Source organism: Morone saxatilis, unplaced genomic scaffold, assembly GCF_004916995.1.
Source record: "Morone saxatilis isolate NCDOM2014 unplaced genomic scaffold, NCSU_SB_2.0 Contig11, whole genome shotgun sequence".
NCBI lineage: Eukaryota > Metazoa > Chordata > Actinopteri > Moronidae > Morone > Morone saxatilis.
Window position 1 is genome coordinate 5,804,772 of NW_023339663.1, and position 22,027 is coordinate 5,826,798.

Genomic DNA, 22,027 nt, shown 5'->3' on the forward strand with positions numbered 1-22,027 from the left:
TTGCCAAGTTCCCCTTTAAGATGAATTGGGGGGGAAAAGGAAATTAAAAGAGAATTACAAAAGAATGAGAGACTGCTACAGACCCAAGCATTGTGACACGTTACATTATTTTACGTTTTAATACCAAGCATGTAATGTAAAATTATGGTATTCTTGAAATGATTTAGAGTAATCATATTGACAAATTTAAGTGATAATATGAGTACACATACCAATCATAAGTAAAAACATTACACTTTAGCCTGAATTATAAAAACCAAAAGTGGAACCAAATAAAGAGCCGACTTTTATTGCTGAGCCGAGCCAAATGAACTGACTCACTCAAAAAAGCTGGAATTCCCATCACTATTTTATTATTAAAAGCAGCTAATGTACTATCATGTTCGAGAGAGCAAGGTAGTACCATGGTTTATGTGGCGCATCATTAATAAGACACGTAGAATACATTTTCATCACCATCAAAAGATTGTCAAACATTAAGCCTTTCTTTTCACTATTCTCAGTTAATTCCTGTATCAAATGCATGAGCAATAACTCCAAAGAGTGCATTCACTAAGAGGTGTTTTTAAGACAACATGATCTAACATCACAGGAAACAACAATTTGTGGAGACAATTCCAGCAAGCTTTGATGAAATAATAACAGTACAATGAAACAGATCCTTTTATTGTTTTGTATTGATCCAATTGGATTTTCAAAACAAGACTTAATATCAGTAGTGTAGTATCCGCCTGTCCATCAATCAGTTTGTTTGCATGGGGTGTGGAGACTGCTCTCCTAAGAATAATAACAGCAAAGACTTCTTTTTTCAAGCAGCTTAAAATTAGGAAATGTCTTTCTTATTCTTATATAAGGATAATGGTTGGATGTGGAAAGCATTATTTAAACATCATATTAAGGGTTTCACATCTTGTCTCCACTTATCACCAATGACAGTGATCTTAGCCGAGTGGTTAAGTTGGTTAAAACAACCAGACCTTAACCATAGGGGCGGTAGTTAAAATAATCATGAGTAGTTTTGGGAGTGATTGTTGCTAGTGCAGGTTTTAAAAGAGTGGATAATTTCATTCAACACACAGACTGTAGCCTCAGAATGATTCCTATTACTTTGATCTACAACACTCTTTGTAGTAAGGGACCATGCACACTACCTAACGAAAACATAATACCTCAGTGAATTTTTAGTTACTAAAAAAGTCCCTTTGCTACCAAATAATTAGGTGACCCATGTTGTTAGATGTGCCTTGTGATATTATACTGTACAACTTTTCTTCAGTTTTCCAGCAGTTATCACGTTTAGCCATTTACAAAGTAAGTCCCATGCTGTTTTAAAAATATCAATGGCAGTTCTTGCAATGGCTGCCCATTCTTTACTGTGAGTGATTCCCCTTGGTGCAACGGTTCTGCAGAACATCTATACCATCACCAACTTTTTACTCTTTGTCGCTAATCGCCTCCTGGGTAGACAAAACTGAATTATTCAGAGGCTGAATAATGGGGTGCACTGAACATAAGGGAACACAGTTCCTAAGAGAAAGGTGAGGCATGACAAAAGACAACATTCATTAAGAGCTAAACAGAGCAGTGCTGATTGGCTGAAAGCCCAGAAGAACGTGCCACTACAGAAATACTCATTGGGTTACACCAACAAAGACAAACTGAGATGGAAATACAACACATTAAGCAATCATATAATCATGCAAGAATTACAATAACAAAGATAAAAGCCAGTACAAAGTATGTGCAGGTTCAAGGTCTATGGTCGCAAGTATAATTTAGACAGAAACATGGGGAAATATCAAAGTAGGGTGTTATTTACCAAAATGAGCGGTGTTAGCCTTGTCCTAAATCTTTGGGGATAATGTTCTCTGTCCCTGCACATGAATAATGTAACACAAGTGGTTGAGTAATTGCCAATGATTTATGATGGGGCTCTAAAGTGAAGTCCACTCCATATCTTTGTGTTTTGAGTCTGTTAGTTGAACAAACCAAGCATTTTAAAGATGTCACCTTGTGCTCTATGAAAATGTTATCAGCATTTTATTGTCTGAACAATTCATCAGTCAGTCTACAATGGAAACAAACACTAGTTGCAGCCCTGAATGTTCTACCAAATTTGAAATGGTAATTGAATTGCTGATTGATGAAGGATCAACCATGAAATTATACAAAAGCAGTCATTTGTTCACTGCTGTTCTCGTTTTTACTGCTTGCCATGTTGCCTGTAATTTAATTTAACTAGTAATTTGATTAAAACACAGCAATACATGCTTTGGACTTTTGATTATGTTATTGCAAAATGTTCAGGCCCTTTTGTTTGTTAAGAATTTAATTGTGCCTTTAAGTGATTATGTGAATAGTCGGAGCAGTCCTCAGACTGTACTAACAGCAGTTCTGCATTACAAGATAACATATATAGAATTTTCAAGGCCTTTAAGGCAATGCTTTTAGAAGGCACCCGGACCATATTTTCTAACTTTTGAGTCATTCATAGCATCAACCAAGACATTTTTCGGAATTTAATCCCTCCAGTGGTCAAACTAATCCCACAATAATACCCATTGTCAAGATGAGGTTTGTTATTATGTGTTTGATAGATATTTTGGCAGAATATAAGACACACTGTCACTGTTTACAAACGAGTCTCCAGGGTTTAATATTTGCAATACCACATAACAATAATATGTTGTACATATTGTTAAGATATCCCAAAAAATCCAAAATCCAGCCCTTAAACCCTTAATTAAGATTAAGATAAAGGGAATTTAACATGCCCTTTCAATGCATTATTAAAACCTTAGCTGAAAATGTGAAGGGATTAGGAGAGGGATAGCTCATCCGCTTCTTTTCTCTTGGCTGACTTGTTTATTTACTGGGGAAATCATCCAAAATGGATGAGCTAAGATAAATTAAGGTTTGTTAACAAGGAAGGGAAATTGTGGACAGTGTGTTTTTTTCCCGGTCTTGGAGCCCAGAGATAGATGTGATTGTGTAAACCAAAGTAATATCATTTCAGTTTCATTAATTAAACCATCATTTATGCAGAATGTCAGCTGACATGCTCTTTTCTTAACCAACAAACAAACACAGCTTGTATGAACTTCAAAACAACCTTGCTGCTGAGACTCATCCTTTAACATGCCAGCTTCTATCTGGAACATCAGCAATCTGCATGACATATGAAGAGCTTTTCCACAGCCACTTATTTTCTTGCTAAGCTGGGGAAAATCACAGGATATACCACGATGAGAGCAATCAGGGTGTCTTACCTCGTCTTGATAAATGAAGAAAAGCATGATGGACAGAATCTCCAGGAAGAAGATGAGCAGGAGGAGGATGAAGAACTGTGGAGACACAAAGGGAAGAGAGAGGCCAGCTGAGTTATTTAATACACCATTTTTCAGTGAGCAGGAAAAGGCCACAGGGGAATAATAGGCACCTGTCTGTGAAGAGAGAATTAAGTGTAAATTAAAGGGAAGGTTAAAGGCAGCAGAAACCAGAGTGTGTGAGGCAGTGAAAGGAAGAAGTAAGAAAAGAACGAAATGGCTACAGACTGTCAAGGAGAAGGAGTTGGCGAAGTAAGGACGATCGAAGAGCTGTAGATCGTTCAGCCTCGATATTTCTAACTGACAGGTCAGGAGAGCAGAGAGAGATGAGGAGGTCGGACAATCATAGCAAGTAGGACAGACTGGGAGAGGTGATATACAGTTTTCCTCTATCCACTTTTAAATTTGTTAAAAGAGCCACATTTTATTCCTCACCAGTCCCCACCCACCCCTCCTCTCTATGGCGGCTGGGATGAGCTGCTTGATGGGTGATACATCTTATTCCTGTGGGCCCATGTGAGTGCTTAAAACAGTTACGAGCTCATCCATCAACTACTCCGCTAGAACATGGCTGTCTTTCACACATGGGAGTGACTGTCTGAACCAGGGAGGGTTGACATATTTTGAGAGACAATGGTATAATGTTCCACAGGGTCACAAAAGGATCTCAGTTAAATGGCAATAGATTATCAAATGATGTCTCTAGACAAATCCATCTACACACACCAACTCTGTCCTGTATTTTGGAGAACAATAGTGGTAAACTTTTTCTCTGTCTTTCTGTCCACCACTTTGGTCTCGACTGTATCCCAGAAACTTCTCTATGGATTGCTATTAAATGTGGTACAGATATCCACAGTGCTACTTCTAGATACAAAAAGTGATTATTAATAGATTTTGTCACTTCTATTATTAGTCTTTGTCTTGCTTCGATTTTGAGGATATTCATGCTCTACAGTTCCCATAATTTGGGGGATGTAAAGTGGAAGTATAATGTTGCCATGGAGCCAATTACTTTTCTTCTTCATTTTTTGACATTTTTGCAAACTGGAAATGTTAAAAGTGTTAGCAGCTAATGGCCCAGTGTATTGGCAAAAATGGAATATAATATTCATAGGTATGTTTTCTTTAATGTATAATCACCTGGAAATAAGACTTGTTACTTAGAATGAGCCTTTTAAATCTACAGATGTTGAGGGTCACCTTCCATGGAGTCTGCTATGTTGAACTGCCATGTGTCCACAGTAGCCCAGAAAATACAAACCGAACACTAACATTAGGGTCATTCGCATTTTTTGTGCATTTCGTGGCCACCGTAGTTTTTTCTTTGCGCTTAGAAGGGGAGGGTGGCTCTTACTGAATTGCTGAAGAAAATAAATAAATAGTTTTTTTAATGGTTTCTTAGCCGATTTATGATTTAAGAATGATTCCATATAATGACATCACTGGTAAAATGCTAAAAGAAAATTGCGCGATATGGCGGAAGGGTTTGGTTTTTTATCTGGGACATTTTCACCTTTATCAGATATGACACTATAGAGATACAGGAAACAAGCATACTAACATATAAACCTAAAACGGTGAACGTGGTAAACAAGCATTATACCTGCTGCTACATCAGCATGTTTACATTGTGAGCATGCTGGCATGCTGACATTCGCTTTCAGCTCAAAGCCCCACTGTGTTTAAGTACAGTCTCACAGAGCTGCTGGTGTGGCTCTATTGTTTTTTGAGAGTGAGAAAGCTTGAGACCATCTCAAAGGGTCAAAACAAATTTTAAAAGTAGAGATGTTGTTTTTCAAAGACATCATGGCTACATGTCCTCCGTGTATTCCAGGTATTTGCTTGACAGTGGATGTGAGCATTGCTAGTTCACAAGACTGGCATCGAACAGAGCTGCCAGTTGCCCCTGAGGTCTTTTTGGCAGCACCTGCATGAATGAATCACTAAGCATGGCAACACTGGAAGGTGAGAGACTGAGTAGGTAACAGCATAAAGCCCACGGTGTCTTTGACTCACTCATGCTCTTTTGAAGAGGTGCTCTTAAACAACCGTCTGAAATCAATTTCTATTGTTCTGTCAGACTTCATTGTCTGAATTTAATGCTCTATGTTGTGTAAAAATTTCAGGTCTCTCCAATTTTGGGGGACTTTTGGGTGTTTATTTAAACTGAAGAAATATGTTCCACTGTGGATTGAGGAAGTTTAAGCTTTTAGGGGTGATGAAATCCTTTAACAAGCCAGTAATGTCCAAATACAGTTCAGTCAAGAGAGGAAAGACTTTTAGATACAAGATTTCACCCCAGTCACAGTCACATTTTTTTAAACTTTTTTTTAATATGCACCACAGTTACAAAAGTAGATTTACAAAAAAAATGGCAAAAGCCAGGTTTTTATACTTAATAAATGTGTCATTTTGTCTTTTAGTGATATTTCTTGACCTGCTGTTGGTCCTTAAAAGAAAATATTATCCTTCTGCAGTGTTGGGAGTTAAGGGTCAGCTGAGAAACTCTAAAAATTTAGATTCAGCATCTGGTCAAGAGTTCTACAGCAGATTCATGCTGCCACAGGCACTTTAACCTTCCTATTGGATTATGTTTTTCCTACTTAGACCTGCATTAATCGATTCTTGGCCAGTAGAAAGCAGATGAAATCAAAAACAAGCAGGCAGACCATGAATCCATTCTGACAGACCTTAACAAATGATCACTTAGTTGAGCTCTTATGGAAATGTGCTAGTAAGCGGGTTGCTCACAAATACTAATTATCTGCACATCAAGCAGAGGAGCCAGATAATTAAACTGAACTACCATTGCATTTGCACCTCATTTTTTAGTTTGACATACATGGTAGCTGATCCCTGTAGGAGGGATTATTTTCTCTGTATACTAACAACATCTCATATAGTTGTGTCTACCTATTCCACAATTGTGGCCATTTCAGGCAATTTTTCCGGCTCTGGCACATGAAGATGGCATCCCGATTGTTAATCTTGCTTATACACGCATGATTGGCTTGGTTATCTTTCCAACTGGGAAAACTATAGGACATATGATTTGAAGTTGCTTTAAAAGGTTTTTATATTCATTGCTCTGCTATTTTGTTTGTCAATCTCTGATGGCTAATGAACACATCATTTGAATGTCCTAAGCCTTGCACCATAACATTTAGTGTTTTAACTATTGAGAATTTGCAAGGATCTATTGGTAGAAGTTGAATATAATATGCATGTATAACAACGTAATAATAACAATTGTTGTGTTTTCGTTACCATAGAATGAGCCTCTTATATCTACAGATGCCATGGGTCGCCTTCTATGTTGAACCACCATATTTCTACAATAGCCCAGAATGGACAAACCAAACACTGGCTCTAGATAGGGCTGTTTACGTTTTTCACACATTTTGCACCCACCGTATTTTCTGCTTTGTTTTGAAAGAAAGGGTGAAGACAGAGTTGCAAACTGCAACTTAACATTAGATGCCTCTAAATCCTACACACTGGTCCTTTAAAGAAGTGAAAGACTTTCATATTCTTTGCTTTTCTCCTTTTTATAATTTAACTCCCTGTCTCTAAATGGCCCTTTGCTCTGCTTTGTTCTTTGGTGTTTCTTTGAGACCATGAAATCACACCAGAGAGCAAAGGGACATCGTTAAGAATGAGAAACGGATACTCACCAGCACTTGGAAAACAAACAGATCCATCCCCTGTGGCTCTCTGAATATGTCCCCATTAATCTGCTCTTAATAAGAAATATGACTCCTCTTCTTTAGACCACAGGCAATATCCAGACTCAATAGGATCATTTGATGGTAGAAGACTGCATTTTGGTGTTATAATATACAACATGAAAGCTGTTGAATTACCTTGAGGAATTTCAAATTGCTGCGTTGAATGGCGGCTTACCATTATCAAATGAGTTGCAGAAAATAACTGTAAATGATGACGATCCATTTGTGAACTGTAGAAAGGCTAATGATGATAAAAGCAATAACAGCGTGCCAATTAAGACAAGTGCAGTGGAATCGCTCTGAAGATGTTTGTTCCTTGATGAAACATAATTCATTTAAAAGGACAGATGCAACTTCCCAGTCGTGTTAATAATAATAATAATAATAACACCTAAACAGCTGGTTGCCAACAGGTCTTCTACTCGGCGTTAAAAAAAAATGTTTGAGACGTAAAATGGAAAACAGCATAATTTGTTCCAAATTACTTTGAAAGGCTGTTGCCTAACAAGAATGTTTATGTGACAGACACAACAGGCAGTGGAAACACATTTGCATCTGCTCTTCTGTTAAATGGTAGTTTGTGTTTAAACTAAGGTTTGTGTAAATGGCCGTGGATATAGTATATCTCAGCTAGAATCTAAAATTGAAGTTGGGGTCGTTTTGTGCTGGTGTGCGCTCAGTGTCTCACTGTGATAAATTATTATAAACAAAGACTCAGATCCCATTACAAAAGGACCAAAACAGACTCAATATGTATTTCCTGGATTGTCATTATTCAAACTGAAATACATTATTCTGTTTGCACCAGTGACTTCCAGCAGTATAACTGCAGGAAAGATTTATAGGAGATCAGAATAAAAGGAAACAAAATGGGACTATAAACTGTTTTTTACAGAGCAAAAAGCTTTACATCTTACTAAACTGCTGTCCAACAACATTCTTATGACTTTCAAACTTATCGCTATTTACGGTGGTGGAAGAAGCACTCAGATCCTCTACTTAGGTAAAAGTACCAATACCACAATAAAAAAATCATTACAAGCAAAAGTCATTTATTTGAAACTCTAATTAAAAGGACCACTGTGTAGGATTTAGTGGCATATAGCTGTGTAGTTTGAGATTGCAACTCCCTCACTTTCTTTCGTTCTCACCTTCCTTCCAATGAAGGAGAAACTACAGTGGTTGCAAACCGTGTGAAAAATGTGTACAGCCCTATCTAAAGTGTTTGGTTTGCTCAATGTGGACTACTGTAGAAACAGTTTAACATGGCAGCCTCTGTGGAAGGCTTCTTTAGATATAAATGGCTCATTCTAAAGTAACAAAAACATAATTCTTATTATCAGGTATTATACACTAATGAAAACACAGTTATGCATATTTATTATTTAATTTCTGCCAAGAAAACCTCTTATTGTCACACACAAGTAGTCAAATTAATATAGTATTTACCAGGAGGAGAAGTCGAAAGTAAAATTGTTATACAACCTCAAAATGTAGCACCTCAACATTGCAATAACTTCCACCACTTTGCACGACATAATGTGACATTCCTATATATAAACGATCAAACTTAATACTCTCTGTATGTTTTAGGCTGCTTTCATCCCTGAAATCCTTACCCTGATCATGTAGTTGCTGGCTGAGCAATAGCAAAAAAGATTCATTTTTGGCCTCAAGACTTCTCATTTCTCATCACCAGATAACACGAAGAATTTGAAGCCAGGAAAGCTGTACAGTATTTTCTCTTGCTACTGCTCTCCCTGTGCAAGTCTATGAGATACAGATAGTACTGACACATGTAATGGTGTATATTATCACGTCCGTCTATCACAAGAGAGATAAAGCTCAGTGAAGTGGTCCTTTAAGACCTCTCAATTCTACTCGTGGTGGACGGGTGTCCTGCAGGTTTTTGTTCCATTACAGTTTTTGTACCGTGAGAGTTAATGACCCACAGCTGGTTTGTATCTAACTGACACCTTCAGGGGGGAACAAAAACCTGCAGGATACCGACTTCTCCAGCGACCAGAAGAGACCTCCACGGGGTTATGCTTTTCTTGAAGTATTTTCATGTTTTCAGCTTGTTTTATTGCAGCAGAGCAGTTCCACAGTAACAGCGTTACAATTAGTCACAAGAGAGTTGAGATTTATGTTGTAACATTTAAGTATGACTTTAATACATCTGAAGAACACTAGCTTTTATTAGCCACTAAAGTCTAAATGCAGATTGCACACATTATGAAAATTTATATAACACACTCCAGAGGCCCCATTGCATATACTCATGTTATTTATGTTATGTCTTGTTCGACCAGTAGTGCTGATATCCCAGTTTAGCAGAGATTGATGCCTTAGCAGGGCTTCAGGTTGACAACTATAATCAAAGTCCATGCACAGGGATTGATTCCTTCATGTTCATCCATGCTGGGATTTCCACGCAGTGTTAAAGCTACAGTGGCTCAGCCATGTCAGGCACACAGTCCTTTAGCGTCTCCAAAATCAATACCCTTTGGGATCTTGCTGCCTTGAGTGTATATGGAGGAAACCCTTTGAGGTGATAGCTGTGTTCTTTTTATGTGGTGGGTCCAATCATTTTTACAGACTCTATATCTTGGACTCGTGTAAAGCTGCTCAGTATAAACAATCTGCCTCCATTTACACTATAATGATCTCACCTTTTTGACAAATTTGATGCAGATTAGGTCACAGACCTACCACACCTCCTCTGTGCCTTTTGACTTGCACTAGTATTGACTGTCTGAACCTACTGGTGTGAAACATGACTGTAATTACCCATTACCCTGATGAAAATTGACCCTAAATGACTGTTATTTACAATTTAAAAGGACAGGGTATAGATTTTGCTCCAAAATGTCATGACTGGTGCATTGCGCTCAAATGACAAAAAGCACCTGAAAGACTTGATTTAACATGACACATGCTCTACTAATTCACAAATGCAAACTAGTCTGGAACCTCTCACTTCATTTTTGATTTCTAAATGGTTTTATTACCAGGTGCAGACCAAAATGCCTCTGGATGCAATTGGATAAATCTACAACCAATCAGTGTAACAAAACGCATAGCGCTGAGCGGCACATGCAAATTGGGGCAGTGCTTGGTCAGTTTTTGTTTTGAAAACATTTAATTCATATTTGACCACCACTGCCTACTTTGACTGTTTGATCTGCAATGGATGCAATCGGATAGACCTACAATCAGAGCAGCCAAATGTGGGACTGTTCAGATCTCAGTCAGAGATACTCCTCTGTCAATTGTCGTATAAAACCTGCCCCATAATAATTAAACCATTGTGATTGGCCTGATCGGATCCAAAGCTGGTGGAAAGGCTGGATATTTGATCAGGTTACTCTAGAGACTTGCTGTTAGCTGCACACAAAACCAAATTCTATGCTCAGTCTCTTACTAATTAAAGAGCACCTTTGGAGTTATGTCTGACTTTTCTCCTTAAGTTGGCAGCCTTAAGGCCTCTGCACACCAACCCGATGGCCGACCGTCGGCAGAAAAGCAGTCGGACTGATCAGTCTGCTCTGCACGGCCGATTCTACAGTGTGCTAATCGGCCAAAATGAGCCGAGGCGACACCGACTGACGACGCACGGGACACATCGAAACCGACTCGAAGTCACCGGACCTCGCGCCCGACTGGTCAGACGGCGTCCGATGGCCGATAATCGGGTTGGTGTGCAGCGGCCTTTAGTCTTTTTTATAAAACAACCAGATATTTTGTAATCCAGTTGCTCATCTGCTGTGTTGAGTTTTGTGTCTGTCCGTGCCTTGATAGAGCTCCAACAGTTACCCAGTATAGTCTAAAAATGAAAAGGACTTTTATTTTCAGAACCGTCAACACATGAAATACCTCCTTACATTCTTTCTACCTAACCATTCTATTGTTCTAACTTCAACTTTATAACTTCATCGCTCATAGTATGCAGCTGATGATAGGAAATAAATCTTCAGGGCCTTTTAAAGGCTTCTTTTTTTGAGCAATCTGTTTGCACACTAATAATGCAACCCATATTCCTTTTTTGTAACTTTGTCCAAAGACTGCTGCAATACCTCAGCCAAATGTTAAGACTGGAGCTTACACCAGGAATGTCTATGAAGTTTTACATTCATATACAAGCTGAAATGTCTTTGAAGTTATTCAGATCACAGAATTTAAAAAGCATATTTTAAAAACTGTAAACCACTATCCTTGATGTTTGTTGCAACAAATTACAAGACACACAAAAGGCAATAATACTTTTGCCAGCACAGAGCGCAACAATAATTCCTCAAATATCTCACAGCAATGTTGCAATACTCTGTGTCCCTCATCAGTGATCAACATGCTAATTAGCCCTGAAATTTGAAAGGAAAAAAGTCTTTTCTAATCTCCTTGAAGAACTGGCTGCTCTGTCACTCATTAAAGCAGACTTATAATTTGCCCAGTCTCATTATATTGACACAGCACAGGAATTCGTCTGGTCACTGTGGGGAAAATGTCATGGATCATGCTAATGATCGACACTCACACTGATTCCCACAGAACTCATAATTGCTTTCTCCTGCTGTGCCATTTTTCTAATGATTAATGCAATTTTTCCCCCACCCAGAATTATTCTTTCTGATAAATGCTGTGCAGTGTATGTGCTTGATTACATGAGCTTGTTTGTTTATCAAAATATTTATTAATCTTGTAAGGATCTGGAGGTCACACTTTACCAGGGATGTCTGGGTTGGAATTGGAGCTTGGTTCAAAATTTGTTTAAATTAGAGCATAAAAATGTTTGATATTTGATGTCAAACACTTCGTATGCCCTGATTTGCATATTAGTAAGTATATATGTCTTTTCCCATGGCAAATTCAGGTCAGTCAAGTGTTAGACACTCCTGCTGTAAACTCATATCAAAATTCATCATAGCACACAGCGCTTTTTTACATTTACTAAATATCTCTGCCTGCTGTTTCATTGATATCAGTGGTAATTTTGACCAAAAGAAGGAAAGTTTGGAGCCCCATTTACAGTCCTTACTGTAATTGTAGCTAATATCTGTACTTTTTTAGTGTGCTTGTTGGTAGCCACATTGCATTTGTAGCTTTTTGATAAATTTGAATGCTGAATAGTGGGAGGTTCCACATTTCTACTGCTGAGAGTAAATGACCTGAAATGCAATTATTCAAGCAAAACAGGTAATCAGAGTTTACTATAAATCATTGTCATGATGGACTGTACTGCATATGCACTTGTTTTGAGTCAATTTAAGCACTTGTGATGAATAATAGGCCTATTGAAGTGTGTTACTGATACTAAATGTGAAAATATTTCATAATACAAGATATACATTATTGGTTGAGAGCGGTTATATGAATGGTAGTGGTTGTAGTCATGATGTGTTGCACTGCTCTTTCCTGTGATTACAACAATGCTGTCAGTACTTCATCATGAATGAGACAGCTGTTTACCCCCCAAACAAAAGAGCAGGAGACTGTTCTACTGAGATTAGCAAAGCTACTAAAAATATCTCCAGACATTAAACTGAATAGTAAAAGAGCAACCATGTGGGGACTGGAGTGGGTCCAAGGGGAGGCCTTGACAACAAGTCTTAACCCCCATATGGCCCATAAACTGCAGTGGAAGCCAGGAGTTAAAATTAAAATGTAATTTTCATTTTAATAGAAAGACTGAAAACATTCTCTTTATTACATAATGGCTGTTATTTGTATTGTGTTGGCTGTGTTTTGCCCATTTTTCTTCAAATTAGTGAAACAGTGTTTCTCGGGATTGCAACATGTGGGAAATGTCAGAGGGTTTGCATTTTTTTATATGTATAAAAATACACTGATACAGCATTCAACTTAACATGCTAGCATCATCATATACTAAGTCACATAACCAACAACAAGTGCACTGGAAAAATGGCAAGAAACTGTTAATGTCCCTTTATTGCCATTAAATAGAGGTTAATTGTCTGCAAAGTAGATTCCCTAGTTGTATGTACAAGCTGATAATTATATGGAGGTTATATTGCTTAGATGTGTCTTGTTTGCCTGGATTTAGCTGTTTGTGTAATATTAGAGGGCGTACAGTACTACATTTGTGTCACTGTGAGCTGTGAGAATTGTTTTTAGTCAAGTCACCAATTGGTTTGTGTCCGTGTGGCATTTACATCATCATTTACATTATTAACAATGTCTCAAAACGCTGTAGGCAGGCCATTATTTATATAATTAACAATGTCTTAACAAGCTGAAGGTGAAAATTTTAGTCGACCATCAATTTCGATGGCAATTAGCTGCAGCTAATTAATATTAATGCAGGGCGTTTGTCACTGAACCACAAAGGTAAACTCTCAGCTGTTGTTAACATGAGCATGTATATATATATATACTATTTAAGCTTGATCGAAGGTTTCTCTCAAAAACTGTATCATTTTGACGTTTGAAGGGATAGAGTCTTTTTGCAGTGGTGGGTCTTCCTCTAGATAAATGACTTGGCGTTAACTGATCACATAACGTCATTTGGCAGATGGGCAGTTGGCAGCTAGCTCTGTGGCTGTCAAATGTATAAACAGACAGCTGCTGATAGTCTGACTGTCCCACTTAAACTTAAACATATCCTATAAATGTTTAAGTAAAAAAAGTTTACATATTCTCAATCCTGACCTTCAGGATTTGGGGCTGGGAGGTTCCCTTCAGCCTGTGAAGCTAACGTTAGCTTTAGCCACTAAAATGCATTATTGTTAGCCGTCGTCTGTTGGATATAAAAACCTTTACATTGCCATCTTTACATAGTTCAACAATACGTCTAACAACTCAGAATACATTGTGGAAACTAACTACTCAAGGTGCTTCTTCCTTAGGTTTTGTGTTGACGTTTTTTAGTTTCTGTCAGTGCTGCTTAATCTTTCCTTTGTCTATAAACCATAGTGATTATTGAGACTCATAATAATGCTGCATTTCTGCTTCACACAAACCTCAAATGAAAGACTTCTTGTGTGTAAGATATTTTCCTCTGTGAGGAAACAGCAGCTGTTCACAACAAAGGTAAAAGCTTTCATGAAATGGATTGATAGGGACACACTGGTTGAATTACCAGTGTGTCCCTATCAATCGGTGATGGAACCAAAACAGAAACTCATGCTGTAGGAGAATGTCAAAGATTATTACTTTCTGAAATGTTATTGATGTCATTTATCATGTCAACAACAACAAAATGGAATAAGAGAACGTGGCATCATCTCATCAACACAGCCTTTTGTTTAAAGTCAGCGGCAGCATTATAAAACCACCCTGGCAAATGACTTACCGTCAACAGCAGAGGACGGCTCTCTTTGACAGCTCCCACACAGCCCAAACAGCCAATCACCATGATGATGGTGCCCACCGCGATGAGCAGGTTGGCTGCCGACAGGGAGGGAAGGGATGATGACAGGGTTGCAAAGTTTCCCTGGGTCACTGAGAGCCAGACTCCCACTCCTAGTATGCCACATCCTCCCAACTGCAGAGGAAACACAAAGAGGCGTAAAGCTGTCAGTGTGCTAACAACACAGTCAAACTCGTCATAGTCAAACACAGCGGTGCGTAAAAATATGTGCAGACTGGTTGTGGTATTTGGTTTGTTTTTTTAAACTGCATGCCAATGAGAGTGAACAAAGACTGAGGAGGGAAAACAGCAATTAATGATAAAAAATAAAAGATCAACAGAGGTGGAAGGGAACAGTTCTTCATTTGGGAAAATTTGTTTATCATAGCACCTTGTTAGCTTCATTGCATTAAGATTGGAAACAGGGGGTTAGCCTGGTTGTTTGCAGCGATTACAAAATCCTTCAACTAGCACTTCTAAAGCTTACTAATTAACATGTCATATCGTGTTTACTTAAGCTGTATGAAAACCAAAGTGAAAGTTGTGACTATTCCTTCCCAGCAAGCAGTAAATTCCTGAAATCTTCACTAGTTGCCTGGCAACTGGTCTCAAGCAAGTCCCTGAAATCAGATTTTTGACATTAACGAGATATAACTTGATTATTAGTGAGCTTTAGCGGTGCTAAGCTTATCCACTGCCGGGCTGTAGCTACACATTAACTGTACAGGCGTGAGAGTGGTATCATCTAACTCCCAGTAAGAAAGCGAATAAGCTTATTATTACCAAAGAAAAACAATATAATAAATGGACTCACATTCAATAAATAATAAATTGTTGCTTTTAATGTGTTTCATATTCACGCAGATGTCTTACAAACAAAGCAAGAGCTGTGTGCATCATTAGCGCTACATGAACCCATGTGGGAAAATCAAATAGCGGCGACTCACAGCAAAGTCATGTAGGACATCACTTCATCTTATGTGTATTTGACTTCTCTGGTGTAACAGCTCACAAAGGCATAACTGTTTATGAAGATTATTAGTCCTTACTGCAACTGGACCTAATATATGATGAATAATGATGAGCGTGTAGTAACAGGATGAAAAAGGGGTGTCTTGTGCAGTACTATAATAGGAGGGGTAGTTACTGTGTGGTCGATTTCTCTACTCGCTTTTTAATGAGGAACTGCTCTTTTATCTTTCTAATGTATTAGGGAAAATTCCTGTACTCGTGCTGACGTGTTAGCAAGTTTTCCAAAAGATGTTGCATAATTATATAGGTTGCTCGAACAGATCTCGTTGGACATTTTTTGCTTTAGAGTTCACGTAATAAGCTTTTAAATTCATGTTAAACCACATGTGTTCAGCACAAACACAACGCACCAGAGTTTGGTTGGGAGATGTTCCTTTTCGAGAGGCCTCACTCCAGTTTACTCCACCTGACAGCTTTCACACTAGGCGAAATGTGATGATCATGTTGTGTTTCATGATTCATGTCACTGCAGACCTTTTGTGTATTAAACAAAGACCATGAACCAAGACCAAAGTCCAAGACCAAAACTATAACAAAGTGCTGCCAGTTCCTACATATAACCATGAAGATGATTAATAATGCTGTAGATGCTGCCAGCTGATATTGTATTTTAACAAATTAAATAGGTTCTAAAGAAAATTTTTCTGATACGTTCTTCAATATTTTTTTGACTTGTCAGATACGTTAATGAACAACATTTCTTGTAGTTAACATAATCTGGTCGGTATTAAATTTCCTTCAAAACTTATTTGCTGTTGCAAATTAGTTCAATATTAACTTAATTTCTATGAGACTGGGTTGGCCCACAGCACTTCTGTAATAAAAACTGTTTTGGTTCTCACAGTCTTTAATTCCTTGAACATATTTCAATGAAAGAAAGTATGAATTTCCCATTAAATATACTGAATTGTGATATTAGACTAATTATCACCTTCACTAAAGAGGTTAGGTTTTTAATATATGAGGCCAATTACAGTCAGTCAGTGCCACTATTTGAAGAATTAAGCCATTCTGGAAGGAAATATGCACTCTTTGCAGTCCAAAGCCAGCATGGATCCTACTTTTTTCTTCTTTGAATTTTTTTGAGCCACAGCATGTTTGCCTTGAGAGACACATAATCACAAAATACCTATAGGAAACCATCATATACACTCTCTACACATACTCTACGGCCACTTGACAAGATTCCCAAAAAACAATGATATTTACTATGGCTAGATACACGATTATTGTTTTCCCACCAGCTTTTCTTTCTATTTCCAGCTTTAACACAATATCTTATTTAATGAGCTCTTGAGCTAGAAGTAGGGCAAGGCAGAAATAAAAAAGCACTCATGTTCCACTCACTGAGGCAGGTCTCTGTTCACTATCTAACACGGCTGGGAGATTTCAGCAGCTTGCAAATTAAGGGTCTTTGGGTCACTGTCACTCACAACGGACCCTTATGACGCCCCAGAGTATATTCTCTAATGAAGATTGGCCGCAGTAAGAAGGGTGAAGGATAAAAAAGGAACTCCGGGAATTGATGGTGGTGAACATTTTTGAGGTCAGATTTTTAAGCTCATTGGAGGGAAGGATAAAACAACATGGGGACAGTTCAGACTCAACAGACATACAGGACACGTTTATCCACATCAGCCCAAGTCCTCAGAAAAATACAAGGAATTATCAACCGCAAAGAGATTCATATTTACTAATTGTATAGCTATATATATATATAGAGAGAGAAATATATCACCATACTAATGGGATCACCCAGCTGTTAAAGTGAATGCTTTTTGTCAAATTAGAAAATTATCAGATCTGCTAACACTTTATTTAAATGTAACAGGACAGTAATAGAAAGGGCCACATGCTAGCATAATATTTGACATCTGGTGCAGAGGCAGTGGTGACATGTCTGAGAACAGCAGCAATGAGAAGTTGAAGGAAGATGAGTGTTTTCTGTTCTCTCTGCATCAGTTAAAATGTATGTTTTTGTTGAAGCCTGAAATGACTATTGTGCGTGCAAGGTTGTTGGGAGACTGTTCTCTACTGACTTGTTATTTTTCTCTTCTCAATTTCTATCCACCTTCCAACAAGAGTTGGATTAAATAATTAGCTTGTTTGACGTGCAAATCCTTGATGATATTTGGTAGGTGTGTACGATCTACAGTTACCGACCACGGGACAAAAATGACCTGTATCCAGAAAGATCCAATGGTATCCAAGTTTATGGATCTGTATCCAGATCTGTATATCATATCCTATAAAAAATAAAATAAATAAAATTCGTCAAAGATCCGGTCAGTAATCTTCTGCATATCTTTGACAAGTACAAGCGTATGGCCACCTTGGATAGTACCGTATTTGTGCTCATTTAATCCACTGCACAAGACTCTTATATGCGTGGGTTCACATGTAGGGTGAGACATGTACGTGTGTCTTTGCAGAAGTGTAGTCCCAGATTCACTAGTGAATTACCTATTGACATTTCTCATTACTTTCTCATCATTTATTTGATTTCTGCTGCTTATTTTATGATGTCCGACAGCAGAAAAGCACATACAATACTTCATTTTGTGACTCTCATTTCATTCATTCCAATTTTCTCATATGTTGTATGTAAAGCACACTGCATTAATGAAAGTTGGAAAATATAAATTTTATATAGGTTTGATTATTATATGATTTATTACATGGTGATATACATGGTAGTACAGTATGAGGGTATTCTTTAACCTCTTATGCCCCGCACGGCTAGGGGAAAATATTTTTATAGACTGATCTGATATGAGAAGAATCTCCTCAGCAATTTAAAATCGGCCCATTCCTCTTTTTTATGGTTTATGAAACTGATTTTATTTTCTTTGTGCATGATTATTAAGTTATGCATATATTAGTCAAGTCGGGGCAATTTCATTTATATAGCCCAATATCACAAATCAAATATTTCCTTAAGGGGCTTTACCATCAGTACAGCATACAAAAGCCGTGATGGCTCTTTGTGCATATTTGACCTTGTGCTGCAGCAGCCTTTCCATTCAGTGTTGTCTTGGAGGTTTTACAGAAACTGCCATCACATTTACGTTAGGAGATACATACTATGTATCATAATATATAGTAGTATATTTGTAAACATGTAATTTATCAAGTTATTTTTATAGATTATTCCCATCATAGTAATCTATCTAAAAATACCCATTGTTATTTCGCAGAGACAAAGGTGACATATTCAACATCATATATTTTTTTCTGACCAGCAGTCCAAAATGTGAAGATAATTCAGAGAAAAGCAAGACATCCTCACATTTAAACAGCCGAAACCAGCAATTGTTGGCCATTTTCACCCTATCAACTGATCAATTATGTTGTAAAATCGTTACACTAGAACTCTGACCTAAAAATGCAATATTATAATGAAGCAATGACTTCTAGCAACATTTAATCACCCCAGTTTCCAAAGTTTGGACTTATTTGTGCAGTTAATTTTGAAGTTTATCAAAAATCCTTTTATGTAGCAGCTTTTATAGGGAGTTTTACTTTCACTCTGATCAAAATGAACACCCTCTCCCAAAAAGCAGCTTAAATCTTTACAGTCACACAGATTTGCAGTGTTTAAATTGATGCAGCCATCTGGAAGCAGCATTTGAAACAAAGCTTCTGATGTGAACATACATTTTTCTTCAATAAATAGCCATTAACTAAACTGTCTTTATTGCATCAGAAACAGTACAAAAGATGGCACTATGGAGCAGAGGTATCTACATTAGTTTCATTTTGATGATACAGTAATGAAAGGACGTCTCTCTGAACGATTTCCGCAATTAAATATACATGTGCAGTAGATGTACCTGACTCCTGGATTTGCAATGTATAATACAGTTGGATGTTTTAATGAATACATTCACAGTACATGACTGGTGCTCTGGTCTCATTGCAATTATCAGAACTCCATCCAGAGCCCGGGTCAGGAATACATATTGATATAATTATATTAGTATGATTACGGTCATAACCTGAATTTTTATACATACATGAATAGCAGTTGAAGCTCTCAGGACCAAAGATTAACCGAAAAAGGAGTTTTCATGGGTACCACAGCAAGGAATGAATTTACATGCTCCATGTATTATTTTTTTCTGCTGCTTTGATGTGTGAATCGTGTATTCAGTTTGTCCCAAAAGAGTGAATTCATGGTTCTTAAATCTATTCTAATGGTTGTAGCCTGATGATGAGGTTTAAAGGTTGTTGGTTTTTGATATATTTTATACTTTACATCTGTATTACCTTTGCAATGCATTTGATTTATGGAAGTGGTAGAAAAACCCGGAGGGTAGGATATATTTCTGCACAGTCTTCTTGTTTCAAGAGCAAAATTGATTGGGGTCAAAGTTCTAAATCTGACCACCACTCTTTGGGGTAATGTGTTACAATTACAGATGTCTGTCTGGGTTTGTTTGGCCCTGATCCAGATCCAAGTCCTACTTATATTTACAGCAGCAGAATATATGCTGATTAAATATGTATCTGACACACTGAAATAACAGCTGTAGCTCACTAAATTTGGCACACTTTAGCCAAAACACAGTAGGACACTGTGATGAAAGGACTGGATTTGGATTTATTATGAACCATATTATTTATATTAGCCTTTACTGAACGTAACAATACATATTAGGACATCTTTAGTTACAATGTACAGAACAAAGGTAAAATATAAAATAATTACTATGATTTGTGATTGGTGTCATGTGTTTTCAGTCAATTCATTTCAGTCTCCTCATGTCAGATCTGGTTGGTGGGGTGCAGGAAGGTGTCTTTTGAAAAGTTTATTTTTTTCACATTTTCCACATCTACCAATAGTTTCTACATATGTTGTACACAGTGGCTTAAATATAAGAATATCATTCTAAAAGTCCAGGTCAGAAACACCTGTACCCAACTAACTCTACAATCTACCAAATAATACCAACACCAGTGCCTATTTTAAAATTCAGACAATGCTGAACAACACTAAATTTGGTGATTCTGGCCACCTGATCAGTGTACGTAAAGCCAATATTTACAACATCATCAGTGCCTTCCAAAGTCTTTACATATCAGTGTTGGCAAAATATATAAATTTTCTGATCTGAAACCATTATTATAAAGATTTGCTTAGGTTGGTTATGTTAGTACACAAGCGAGTTGGTTAGGGTTAAGAAAAGATTAGGGTTTAGGCTTGTTGATTGTCTGATCTTGTTGTTTTTTGGGCTGAAACAACTGATTCTGTCATTTTTCTTGGTCTACACCAGCTTTGGAGAAACATATCTGGCTCTTTAACTGGTAGATGTTTGACTTCCTCCACCAGCTACTCGTTTACTTTGGCCTTTTGGTCCTAGACAGGTAATGACTAAGCTGCTTTCTTGAAAAGAAAGCCTATAGTTTTATATGGGAGGGATGGTGCCTTAAGGGGCTCAATCATACAATTTACATGCTTGAGAACCAAAACAATGAGTTAAAGGTAGCTCATATCTATCCAGAGCTGGTAATTTTCAGTGGGTTCGGCACTACGAGCAACCATTTCATTTTACACAGAGTCCTTTTTGTAACGGGGTGGAACTTTAAACTGATTATCCTGATGAGGCACAATTAAACTTCAATATTTTAAACTTTGAAAGGCCATAACAGCTACTCACAAGTTTAATTTTAATAAAACTTGGAGAGTTAATAACTTCTGTCAGACTGTATTGGCCCAAGGCGTGTCTGTATCATTTCTGAGGGTCGACATGTTTCATTTGGTTAATGTTTACATCTGACATTTTTATTTATACCTACACCCAGCCCACACACTTCTCGGGTGTCAGTACTGAGCAACTTTTGAGAACAAGGCAGGGCTGCCAACATAAAACTCTCTGCCATGTGGCTGCAGATCGAGGCTGAAGTTAACAGCTTGATAATATATTTGTTCTACATAAAAATCTCCACCATCAGTACATACCACAGTGTGAAAAGCAAAGCCTTGTATAATTCCTACTGAAAACAACAAGTTCTCATTCACAAAATAATGTGAAATGCTATCAGGTTTAGAAAATTGCTTGGTTATGATTATAGAAAGATGATAGTCATTGTTAAGGTCAATGAGGAAACTAAGGTCATGATAATTTATATATCTCTGTTTTGTTTTTTTGTTTTAGCAAAGTAGGGATAGTAACATTAAAGACATTGTGGATATTTTGCTTCTTGATTCCACTATTGTTCAGCCTTAACGTGTTTAAATTTAACTACTTGACTACCAAAAAAACGATTTAGCATTTTCCCACCATTACTCCTGGAATTGTGGAGATGATTTTGAAGTTGAATTTAGACCTTCATGTTGGGGAAAAAATGCAGATATAATAGATTCAAATATTTTAAACATTGTTTTTTTGCTGCATTGAACTCATGACCTCAGTGTTTGTAAAACCTTAGCTATGGTACATTAATTAAGTCAAATTGGGCAACATGCTGTTTTAATACTAACTGATATAAGTGATCTCAGCCAAATCACAATAATTTCCCACTTGCTAGTAGTATCTAGCCATGCAGATAATGTTGTTGTATTTCCTGAG

General features: G+C 37.4%; 1 protein-coding gene across 5 annotated transcripts in view; it reads right to left on the reverse strand.

Moving 5' to 3' along the window:
• The window catches only part of tspan4a (tetraspanin 4a), a 117,303-nt gene that overhangs the window by 32,489 nt on the left and 62,787 nt on the right, over positions 1–22,027 (reverse strand). For all 5 annotated transcript variants that reach the window (XM_035682060.1, XM_035682065.1, XM_035682066.1 and 2 more), the window contains 2 exons: positions 14,367–14,558; positions 3,270–3,344 (listed from right to left, as the gene is read on the reverse strand). In XM_035682060.1, coding sequence (XP_035537953.1) covers positions 3,270–3,344; positions 14,367–14,558 — 267 coding nt within the window. The remainder of the gene's footprint in view (positions 1–3,269; positions 3,345–14,366; positions 14,559–22,027) is intronic.